Source organism: Choloepus didactylus, chromosome 11 (assembly GCF_015220235.1).
Source record: "Choloepus didactylus isolate mChoDid1 chromosome 11, mChoDid1.pri, whole genome shotgun sequence".
Lineage (NCBI taxonomy): Eukaryota > Metazoa > Chordata > Mammalia > Pilosa > Megalonychidae > Choloepus > Choloepus didactylus.
The window spans coordinates 65,343,343-65,355,998 of record NC_051317.1 but is presented as its reverse complement, the minus strand read 5'-3'; the positions used below and the strand labels follow the sequence as shown (position 1 = coordinate 65,355,998).

Here is a 12,656-nt window from a genome sequence, read left to right as displayed (position 1 = left end):
AGGAACTTTGATAAGTATTGTAGTGGAGAAAATGAAAAACAAAATTTAGATATGTAAGATGTTTTCATCACTGAAGAGGCAGGCCACAGATGCAAGGCCAGAATTCAGGCTCAGATGAATTAACATGTCAAAAGTTGTAGACTTGGGAGCTTGGGACAAATGGAATCTACACAGGTGATAACAGAAAATGGAATTCTAGTGCAGGTATGTGCTATACTATAGCTGATGCTTCCTTGCTTTCTTCTGATACCCATTTTCTTAAAAACTCTGAAGACTTTTCATTTATTTTCTAGAGTAATGGACAGCTCCACTTTATCAACACAGAACTAAATGGTGGCCATTTTCTGCCTTATGTGAAATCTAAAGCTTGGATTCTGGTCAAAGTGCCCAAAGTTGTATATTAAGCCAATATTGAGAGCACTGCTTTTAAAACTGGGTACCAAGGAGCCCCGAAGTTCCACTGCAGTCACTGGAAGGGCTCAAGTGGAGACTGAGCAAATAGGGCTCCAGGCTTCCTCCTCACTTCAGCATAGCAGCTCCATTTTTATCAGTTTTATACATTGGGATTCTGCATCAGATTTTTGTTTAAGCAAAAAGTTCTACTAATAAAAATAAAACTCTTGGAAACCACTATCTAGAAAAATCTCTCTGAAGACAAAGTATCCAAGCTTGAAATACCTTCCCAATTCTATATCAATTCCCCACCCCACCACGCATGCCCCTTTGTAGGTTACTAGCTAGACTGCCGTAGTCACCTGGGCCTGCTACAGGAGGTTCAGGTTTGTGAGACTTCAGAGGATCCAGTCTGTCCTTCTCCAGCTGTTTCCTTGTACTCCGCTGGCGGGGCTCACGGAACATAGGCAAGGCATGAGCTACAAGAAGTCACATTTGAAATTTTTCATTATTATAATAACCCTTCCATCCAAAACATAGCTAAAGCATGACTAACTGAAAGATGAAATAAAAGTCATAATGACAGCCTTCATCTAATAATAAAAGACAATCTTACTGTAACCAATTAGCTAATTTTTTGAGAACAGACTTATAGTGCACCTCTCCTGGCAGCTAATAGCACTCAGGAAATACTGTCAAATACTGCCAAGGAAACACTGGTAAGGCTCCCCATTTCCCAAACCATGGGTAGCAGTTAAAACTTAATTTCTGTGGTTTTGAAAAGAAACACTTAATGAGACTGCTCTTACTTTTTCACAGGACTCAAATGTGAATAATGACAAGTTATATGGCCAACAGCCTGCCTGTCAGCCTTGAAGTTTCCTCGGATGGCTCATAAACACTGGAATCACTTCACATGTTTCTGAAACGTGACCACCTCTCAGGAGGAGTGTGACAACACTGAGTAACCGGAAGGGAGGAACACTTATCCCACTGAAACTGGGATAAAGGTTGCCTTGAATGCTCATGGGGGGTGGGGGGTGGGGATCCTGAATTTCTTGGCATGGTGACTTGATGGGGACCAATCCCTACTTCTATATGGTGGACAAAATGAGAGAATAAAAATCAAAGTAATATTTGTCCACTCGCTGTTAGTTGTTTGCTCAATGTCAGAAATAAATGTCAGAATATAAGAGGGAAACAATGTAATATTTGGAGGAGAGGGTTTTGGGGAAATATTAAAATAAACATCTTTTTTTTTTTTTTTTTGACTGAAAAAAGTACTCGAGTTATTTCAGTCATTACATGCAGGTTAAAACCTCCTTTAAAAAAGAAAACTTTTTCCAGGGTACTGGGGCAGGGAGGGTCAAGGAATAACAGTGTTTACGGGAGTTTATATAATACGAATGCCAGAAAGTCTGCAACACCTCAAAAACTCTGCCAGTCTCTCTCTCTCTCACCCTAACCCCACTCTCTACCCCTTTTGTCAGCTGGGGCCAGGAGCACATCACTCACCAGTAAAACATGCCTGTCATGAATCAGGGGAGCTGAGAAACACAGCTACACATCACTTTGTTGGGCAACATGACTAACAGTATTTTTAGGAGGGGGAAAAATAGCTTTTCACTTCAAATAGCTAGAGGAATTTAAGTAGGTTGTATGTAATTACATGAGCTAGACTGGTTATGACACCAACTTTAACACTTCTACTCTTGCAAAAAATGTCATGGGCTCTCCTTACTGATCATAAGCTCCAAGGGACTTGATCTTATATGAGACCCACCATTAGGGAGGAAACCCAGCAGTACAGGGCTCTTTGGCCTTTAGACTTAGACACTGATAAAGTCTGCAGGGGCATCTGCTAATGACAATTGTTACGGCATCCAAAATTTCCTTCCTAGCCATTATCTGTTACAGGTCTCAGACAGTGTGGCTTGGGGAAACACAAATCTGCCAGATTAATAAGGTTGTGTGACAAATCTGAGAAAAGCCACTCTACTCTGGCAGATTTCTTATCATAGCCCATATAGTTAATTTTATATATATAAATATCCCTGGATCAGTCATAGACTTTCAGAGAAAACTGGAAGAGACCTTTCATCCCATCTCCTCACTTTCCTGATGAATTTCAGTTGTTCAAAGTCACACTGCCAGCCAGTGGTAGAACTGGACAAACCCAGGTCTCTTGATTACAAGACCAGCACTCTCTCTAGTTTATTCTTAGAATAGATTGTTATTCTTTAAAAGGCTGCTATGGTGCAATGCGTCAGGCTCAAATAGGCTTTTCCCTTTTGAGTTGAAAGTTACACAAAGTAACCCTGTCTCTATGATGAGTCACAGAAGCCAAAGGGGTTTGCTGTTACATGACTGGCTGTTCTGTCTGCATGAATAGGATATTTTGTAATATATGTCTGAACTCCAACAACTTTTACTGTCTCTAAATCCATGCAATCAACACCATATGACATAGGAGAGACATGCATGATTGAGAAGCCATGCTAACAACTTACGGGTGATGATGTAGTCCTGGGTTAGAGTCTCAGCTTGTTTCGCCTTACGCTGTGTTTTAACAACACATAATTTTGCTCCCCTGAGGAGGGTAAAAACAAATTATTTTCTTTATTTGTTCTTAATAACAGAAAGTCTGTAAAAAGCATTAGATACTGCTTGGAATACACTCTGAGCAAACCATCTTGACAAGTCCTTGACTTTCTAAGAGATGGCAACAGATGGGGTCTCAATGATAAGGGATTAAATTTATGGAAAAGCAAACCTGCCATTCAGTAGTTACTACCAAATACAAAGACTGGGGAGATAACATGGCAACAGAACTCTAGTTACACACACACACAAAAAAGTCTATAGATATATACCTTAAAAGTTTTAAGGTCTTAAAGAGACATTAATAAAATTAACCAGCATTTTCACCCTACAGATCACAGGATTCAAAATTTTAGTTTATATCCTAGATGAAAGCAAACTGGGTAGGCTATATCCCAAGTGGCATTTGTCTACAATTCAAATAAAGAATACAAGCATCTGGACCTAAGTCTGTTGCCAACGTTTCCAAGGAGCTACAAGTCTAGGAAGGTTATTGACCAAAAGTGTGCCCAGAACATTTCTTTTCCTTTGCAGTCTTTATCTATCCCTTTCAAGAGGAGCAAATATAAATAAACGGTTGCTCTCAAATGGGTTTCATAATTTTCTCAAGTGAAACAGACTCTCTTTCATCCTAATTACGTTAGCATTTTCAATTTCTCTATTAAAAAAACAAAACCCCATTTATTCCTATATACCTTAATATATACCTTTATTAGGTTATATAAGGTTCCAACCCTAGTCCAGAAAGCTCTGAAGGAAGATAAGGCTGTTTGCTTCTATTCAGAGTCAATATTAAGGTTAATGAATATTCATTAGTAGAGGATGGCTTTCCTTTCCTTAGAAAGGATGTGGGCCTTCAAGAAGGTTTATGCAGGATTCCAGTGAATTTAGCATGTGAACCTTAATACTAACCAAGGCTTACTCTGTCAGTCACTATACCTGAATAGAGAGGGGAAAAAAATCTATTTTTGGTTGGTGACACCTTTTCACCGTTGTTTCATGCTTTTACACACATATGTCCCTCTGGACAGCAGATTGAGGGCATGTGGTTATGGTTTTTAGTTCACTGAGATCCAAATCTTAGGAAAATGGAAATAATTGAAGGATTGACTAGTGAAGTTTTTGGAGCTTTGGAACACATTGGTATGCTTAAGTTTGACATTTGGATTGGGCATGCGGGGGGTGGGGGAAAGTATTTGTGTTGTCCCTTTCTGCTGGCAGACATCTAGTAACTGATGAAAGCCAAAAGAGAAAGGGAGTAAAATGGACAAGCTGTTTTCATTTCCTGTAAGTGGTACAGTTCCCTGCTTTGTTAATCCCTTATATGCATCACTGCTAATGCCACTGTCCAGGGTAGTATGCAAAGACGGCAGGACTTGTTTTCCCTCTTGCACTCAACATTTCAGCTAAAGAACTGCAAATCCCCAGGAAACTTTCACTTTGAATTCTGTATGGATCAAGGACAATATCCAAATTCTCTCTGAAGCACAATACTAGGGGTCTGAGGCTTTATTCTGTACCAGCTGTGTTTCCTAAAAGGGTAGATCCCCATCAAAGGCAGAAACAAAAAGCAGAGGTGAAAAGAAGACCCCCTATCCCCTAGCTATTGTCATCCATCTAAAACAGGCAATACTTATGAAATACCTCTGACTCTTGTTGGGGTCATAATATACTTTAGCCAATCCATTTCCTGTTCCAACCATGATCTGGTTCAGCTTTGGATGCCACAGGCAGCGGACAACACTCTTAAAAGGAAAGGCATAATGGTTAACTAAAGAAGCCAAATAAAAATTGAAAAAAAATCCTGCTTGTACTTTGATGGCTAGTTCAACAAATCTAATGTCATCCTGATGGTAACCTGTAATTTAGGACATTTTTTTCTGAACCTTAACTTTGTGTTCCTGAGGTTATGTTCCATTTCATTACTTATACTCTGTGTGATACCCTATAGAAATAAAGATGCTCCCATAGTGACATCCATATCCACCCTCCCCCAACCCTGCCTTTCCTGACAGCCTTGAAACCACAAAGTCAGGCTTTCCTAACTCCATTACCATGTGAGGCTGGCATTTTGAAATGTGGAATCCACATAACTCAGTTATGCCTACCACTGAAGCAGATTTAGATCTCAGTGTTTCATGCTTTTATACACATAATATGTCCTTCTGGACAGTGGATTGAAGTCACGTGGTTATGGTTTTTAGTTCAAAGAGATCCAGATCTCATAAAGCTTTTTCAGGAATAACACATATTTACAGGTATTTGATAACACTTCCCTATCTATGAGGTAAAACAGCAGTACAATAGCAGAAGTAAAACAAGAGGTACAGAATAGAAAGACTTGACATTAACCTGAATGAAAAGCTGTTTAAGAGAAGCTTCCCTGTTAGTTATGTTCCTCTGAATTCATTACTAGTGAGGAAAATAAGTGATGCTTTGGGTTCAAAAAGAACCATGAGTTCTCAGCGAGAACTACAACCTGTTTCTAATTTTTGTCCGCAACAAGAGGATAGAGGTGGGAGGGAACGTAGGGATAGAATTAAATCATGAGATGAAGCTAAGGTACTAGGTTCCGAAGAACTCATTCTCATAGAATGAGAAATGAGTGGAAACATTAATTCAACATTTTTTAGGAATCTATTACGTGCCAAGCAATGTGCTAAGCACTAAGGCAAAAATGGTACAGTAAGATATTGTTAGTTCACAGTTGCAATGGTAAAATGAAAATAAAGGAACTTCTGTCTCCAAACTCTACCCTGGGCTTAATTTCTTTGCTCCTTCTCCTAATCTCACTTTTTTTTTGTTATGACAGAATATCTAGAAATCTCTGAGATCCCTCTTGATAAAAATTTTCACTCCCACCTGACTGGCAAGATATATGCATATGTTAAATGGCTACAAATCCTTCTCTGAGATTCCTAAGGAATCAGGGAGGAAACTTAGAAGAGTTTGCAGGACTTCTCTAATTCATATCTGACAAACCCCTAGAAGAACAGTTCTCAAGCTACACACTGCTGAAGAGGACTGAGGTGTTCTACTGCTAAAATCAAATAATAGTGATTAGGTTTTCCCAGACTGTAGGGGGGGAATTAAATTAAAGGCTAGGTTTTCACAGTTTTACAATCTTTCTTAAATCTATGGTCCCTGCTGCCCAAAGTCTGGCCAACAAGTGCTAAAAGTAAGTAATACATTTACAATGGTAAGTAAATATTAGCAGAAAACCTTGAATATAGTAAATCAAATTTAGTTTGATGGCAGTTTTCTGTGGTAGTTGTTTTGCTTATGCTCATGTAAACTACTTTATAACACATATGCATATATGAGTCACATTTTCTCCAAACAAAACTGCCCCTGATTGGTAAGATGCAGTTAAGCATGGCAATAGTTTGCAGTCTGCAAAGCATGGCCTGACTTCCAGGTGCTCGGCCACTGAGACTAATTTGAGAATCATGCCTAGACCACTTGAAATTTCCAGATGGTCACAGTCAGGTATACCGAAATGTAAGGAGAGTTGCAAACACACTTTCATAAGACTTACCTAAAAGAAGTTCATCTGAGCCAAGATTCATCTTCAAGTCTTTGCTTAAATGCTATCTTCTCTATGAGCTATCCAGTTCACCCTGTTTAGAACTGCACTCTCATACTCCCCTTACTCTGCTTTGATTTCTTTTTTTTTTCCCATGGCATATATCACTTTTTAACATAATATATAATTTGTTTATTAACTATATTCATTGTCTGTCTCCCGCCTAGAAAGTATGTTCCAGATGGACAGAGATCTTGGTCTGTTTTGTTTGCTGCGTGTTCCAAGTACCTAGATTAGTGTCTGGTACTCAATAAATGCAGGAGTAGATTAGAAGTTACAGTTCACAAGTACCTAAATGGATTGCTTTGCCAGATAGAATTAGAGATAATTTTCAAGTTAATATTACTATTCACGAAGAATACTTTGATTTCTCTATGTCATTATTATACTCAGGTATCCTACAAATGTGGCAGAATTAGTTTCCTCCAAATGTCCTAGAAAGGGATGAGCATGAACCAGAGAACAAGAGACGACAGAAATCTGGGGAATAGCAAGAGGGGTTTTGCTATTCAGAAATATCAGCAACCCACAAACGGTCCCAGAACAACCTTAAGGACTTAGTATTAGAGTTATTTCTTTTCCTTCGTTTTCTAGAGGTCTGGCTAAGCAGTCTAAGATTACTGGTTCAAGAATACGTTTTCAAGTAAGCATGGTGCAAAATTGGAAAAGATCCACAATGTAGGCCTGATAAATTCCAAGACACCCAGCCAAAGAGGCAGTTTCCAGGAGCAGCAGGTTACTGTTCCTGTCTCTCCCTACGGTGAGGGTATAAATGTTAGAGAGAACCAACTGCCCAGGCCAACAGAGCAATGTCTGATTGCTTTCCAGGGCACTGTGCTTCTATTCTTGTTTGCATCCTTTCCCCTCCAGAGCTCTTAGACAAACATATGGCTGGTCAGCCTAAAGTCTTATGGAAGCACATTTAGCTTTCTTTTCATACTAAATTAGGGAGAAGGCAAATAAGACCCCTGAACTAAACAGTCATTCCAGACTGTGATGAGTCACCAAAGTAGCCAATGAGGGGCCTGTGAACAGACTGATTTAGATAAAGGATACTTAAGGCTCAATTACCTTAAGACTGGTTATTAATCAAATACTACAGGAATTTCAAAACATGCAATGATAAACACACACACACACACAGAAGTCAAGGTCAAAGGTGATGGGCCTTTTTTGTTTATTAATATTTATTGTGTGTGTTTAGCTAACCTTTGTAAACTTTGCAGCTAATGTGGCTCCACACTTTGTCCTGTCAAGGAAATGCATCCTACAGCAGAGAGCTGGCTATCTGCCAAGCCAAACAATCCCTGAGACTAGCGGCAAGGCTGGGGAGCAAGCAGAGCTGCCACGCTGCTAACTTGTCAAACATACATACCCGGCTTTACTTAATAACAGTAGGACACGTGCCTGTGAGAAGCCCACAGAACCATCAGAAGACAAATGAGCTATAAATACTTAGAAAGAGTGCATTTACTCAATCAATCATCCATCCAAGACTTCCTCCATTCTCTGTTCTTGAAGAACTGCTTCTTTAGCTGGGGGCATGGCACACTCAGACTTGCAGATTTACTTGAGCAGTAAACAAAAGGTAGAGAGCATATGTGAATAAAAACACATGTAATAAGAGGAAAAAGTTGAGACGTGATCTGCAAAGTTCAAAACGAAAGCCGTCACATTGTATCATGAGATTCAAATTGTAGAAGACCACTCAGCAGTGTAAAAAATTAGATTCTGAAATTAGTCTGCATATTCCAAAATACTGATTTGCTTCATTAAATTGATGAAGTATTTCTTCACTAATCTACTTCATCTTAAAACATGTGGGTCCACTAATGGCTTCTTTCAGCTGCCTAAGCTGAACTCTACTTAGCCCAAAATTAGGTTTTAGTCTTTTAACCAAAGCCCACTTCCATTTTAGCATTATAATTTGGCAGTGCAGTGTAACCACAAACTGGCCAAAATATACTTAGCTCAAGCAGTCACTAAGGGATGATAACTAGGGATGGAGATCATAAGCAAGATGACTAGAAGTGAATGTGCTTAAAAAATAAAAAAATAAAAAAGGGCTAAGCTGTGGGAGAATAGAACACTGTGTACAACTTGCAGTGTCAAGATTCCAAAACAGGAATTTTGGGATTACCCTTTAGCAAAAGTGAAAAGGTTACAAAAAATTACAAATAATTTATTTCTGTGGTTTTTGGTTTACTTTAAATGAAATTATGGGAGCAAATAAACAGAGGAGGGAGAGGAAGCCAAAGAGAGAAATGAATTTATATTTTAAGGTATGTATGATAGGAAGGGAACTTTTAGGCATCTGGAATTCTATATTATTTAATGTAATTGAATTGTCACAATACTGCAAAATTCATAATCTCATCCATATTTCACAGATGAACAAAGTGAAGCTGAAGAAGGGTGGGTAACTTTCCCAAGCACTTAACTTGTACCTAAAAGGGTTGGAATCAGACGGCAGGTTTTTCAAACCCCAATTCTGTGTTCTTATACTACTTAAACACGCAAAGCCCTGTTCTGGAAGATGGGGGAGGAACAGAGGTGGGAGATTTTTAATCATTTCCAAATCCACCTAATCCAGAAGTAGAAATCTTAGTAAGTTTACATTAAAAAGCAGATGGCTTTACTAAAACCACAAAGGAAAAAGTCCACTAGTACCAGTTCACAAATGTTACTATAAAAGAAATCAATTCCTGTGCAACATCTTAGGTGTCTGTAATGCACATATTCAAACATCACCCTTATTCTACTTTATAGGTTAAGGGAAAAGAAGCCCAACATCCTTCATAATTTTATACCTTAAACATGATTATGCTGAAACTCCATTTCCTGATGCTTCCCAGCTGCTGATCTACACTGTAAACCAAACTCCATCTGGTCTTTTCATGTTTGGTTTTTGTCAGACAGTATAAGAATGAATAAGCTAACTCACCGATTCCTTGGAAGAACGGGCATTTTTTCAGATTTTGTAAATAAAGAGCCTTACACCTGTTTGTGAAGGAGACTGTCACACAATTTTGAAGATTTGTATAGAGGCAGCCTTAGAGTTATGGACATCCTCAGACTGTCCAATACATTAGAATGATCCTGTGCATGTTGATCCCCAACACTAGGAACACAGATCAAGATGTGAATCCAAAATAAACAAAAAGAAGGCAGATGAAAATGAGAAGGTACGGGGGAAAGAACTTTCTTCAGATTTCCACAAGCCCAAGTTTTATTTCACAGAGAAAGAAAAATTGTTTTCCACATTAAAATACTGGGCGAGGGAGGTAGAGAAAGAATGATTTCAACTTTTCCAGTCTGTTTGTCCTGTCCTTATTCTCTTCACTCTCCCCTAAAGTCTTGGGATGGCTTTGCAGTATGCAAAGGGCCATGGAGCTTGGCCTCATCCCTCTAAAGTTCAGGAGGCAGACCTGGGGAGTAAGCCTAAGTCTCCAATAACGAAGATTCCTCTACATCCACCTGATCTCCATGGGACACCTGTTGAATGGAAAAGATTAAAGACAGACATTCTCCCTGATCTTTTTTCTTAGTAAGCACATGTCTATCCTTTTTTTCCTCTTCTATACTCTCTAACTCCATGGAAGTTCTACCATGTGGCAATTGTCATTCTTTGTGGGGAATCTTCTCTATTTCCCCTCTTCATTTCCCCAATGAACTCCCTCTCTGATAAACCAGATAGAAGCCCAATGGTAAAAGAAAACAACAACGACAACAAATCTACCACGAGAACTTTTATAAATGGAGAGGTTGCTGCAGAAAAATCAAACAAGGGAAAGTTGCTCTGTATGTGCCATAAATGTTAGGTACAGATGAAAGGATTAGGCTTTTTTAAAATTGGCATATAATTATCAAATTAATTCCAATCAAACTTGTGGAAACTGCATTTATTAAAATCAATTCATTTACAGTCTATGCTGTAAAATTAAGGTAACCATTTAAGCAGCAAAAATCTGGAAACTTACAAAGTTCCAGATTTTTGTCCTTGGCACTAAATGAATCACATCTGTATCTGATAATAAATTTGCCTACAGAATGTCATCACAACAAAAAGTTCTTAGAGAAAATGGAAGGTCTCTAAGGTAAGAAAATTAAATACCAGTTTTTTCATCTAATGCAAAATACTAAATGTTAGCTTGCTCCAATCCTGTTATCTGAGAATTTACAAAGGCAAAAAAAGCACAAATAATGATTGAAGGAAGTCTGGTAATTATTCTTATTAACCAAAGTCTGGGAGCAGAAAAAAAAAGGATAGCTGGAAGCTGGGAGTCAACAGGGTGAGTGACACTGGTGGTCGGTCCTGTAAGGCAAATATCACAGAAGCCCATACCATGGTAATCCACTTAGAAGCAAAACTTACTGGAGGCACACTCCCAAAATTCTAGTAGACGCTCCCACTGGCGAGCATAGAATGGATAATAGGTGTACTAAGATATGGTGCACTCAGCCCTGTGGCCTGAGTGGGGTCCAGGACACCAGATCCTCAGGTTAGTCACTTCTAACAGAGAGTAGTAGTCTTATCTGTTTATCATTATCATTTATTATATATGATAATATATGATAAACACATTATCATTTATTATGTGGACCATGTTGTGAAAAAGCTTGGGAAACACAACCTATGGCCATCTCTCTCAATCTAATTCTACAAAGATGCAGGCCCCTTTACTCTTCTTCATTTATCAACAAACAGAAATGGACATAAAGATAATAACCATCAATCCTATGTTTACATGGGCAAACAAATCATGAATGGATAAAACTATTAAATCTCTAAACACTAGATAAGAAATTACTTCTATGAGCAGACCTGGGAAGACTTCAAGTGTGTAAAACCAGAGAATACAGGGGAAGTTAAATCTTCAAAGACAAACTGTAAAGGATACATAAAACATTCTTTATCTTAATATATAATAGGTAAAGATGTTTTAAAAATTAAGCACTTTTCATTTAGTGCTTTGGAAGTCTCATAGTTCTTGCTCCCACAAAACACAGTACCATCATCCTAAAAGAAGGAAAATAAATATCTTGGGATGTTTGTTAATTGCAGATCTCTTTCTTCCCCACACTACATATAATTGTAAAAGTTTGCCAAAAACTGTAACAGAACAGCTGGAAAAGTTGTTACCAAAGAACACTCATCAGATTCAGGTTGCAAAAGGAAAAGCTGTCAGAGAAAATCCTATTAGACATTAAAGTCCTCAACTTGGCTCATCAGTGGGATGCAATATGATGTTGGGGTTAGACAAAAGAGCACTGGTCATTATTGTATTATATTTTTACATATTACATAAAGAATAGTGTGCTATTTTGAACATCTTTAAACATCCACAAAATCAGGTTCTCCTTTTTTTTTGACATTTTATATAGGCATTAAGCATGTTTTCCTCCCTTAGGACTGTATTATCCAGTGACTGATGGTTTATCCAGTTTTGCCATTCATGGCAATCATGTCTATAGAAGGAAATACAGACAAGTTTAAATACCAGTTAAATAAAACATCAAACTCTTGTGTAGAGAGGGGAAATAATTTCTATTTAATTGAAATGGAAATACAGACTGTTTTTACTGTTCTGAAGGACTAGAAATGGAAGCAAAACGGTAAATAGAAAACATCTTGAAACGGTTGATACCAGTAATAGCAGTGCTTTTTAATATACCTTGTTACCTGGTCAAAAAACATTAGAAAACTATTAAATTGGAAAAGGCCTCCTTTTGCTCTCATTTTCTTGCCTTGAATGATTCACAGAGCCCTAGGAAGCATGTAGTTGGTCCTTCATCTCGTAACACCCAAATGGGATCACAGTCAAAGAGATAATCATAGGAAAAGATAATTAATTATAGGGTTTGAATCAGAAAGATCTGCCTGGATTCTTACAGGAATCATTATTTCAAAGAAGAGAAGGCTGAATTGAGAATGTAAAGAACTACACCTGAATTAAGAGTCTACTGGTTAAATTTATAAAGTTGTTCTTTTAAGAGAGAATGGAGATAAGAAAAGAAATGAAATGATAAGTACATCAGAATTTGTCTTCTAAAGAATAAAAATAGATTTTCAATA

At 38.0% G+C, this 12,656-nt stretch overlaps 1 protein-coding gene across 2 annotated transcripts in view; it reads right to left on the bottom strand.

Moving 5' to 3' along the window:
* WDR70 (WD repeat domain 70) overlaps window positions 1-12,656 on the bottom strand; it is a 558,042-nt gene that overhangs the window by 77,321 nt on the left and 468,065 nt on the right. For both annotated transcript variants that reach the window (XM_037799489.1, XM_037799490.1), the window contains exons 14-16: window positions 4,639-4,739; window positions 2,904-2,983; window positions 756-872 (exon numbers count right to left, since the gene is read on the bottom strand). In XM_037799489.1, coding sequence (XP_037655417.1) covers window positions 756-872; window positions 2,904-2,983; window positions 4,639-4,739 — 298 coding nt within the window. The remainder of the gene's footprint in view (window positions 1-755; window positions 873-2,903; window positions 2,984-4,638; window positions 4,740-12,656) is intronic.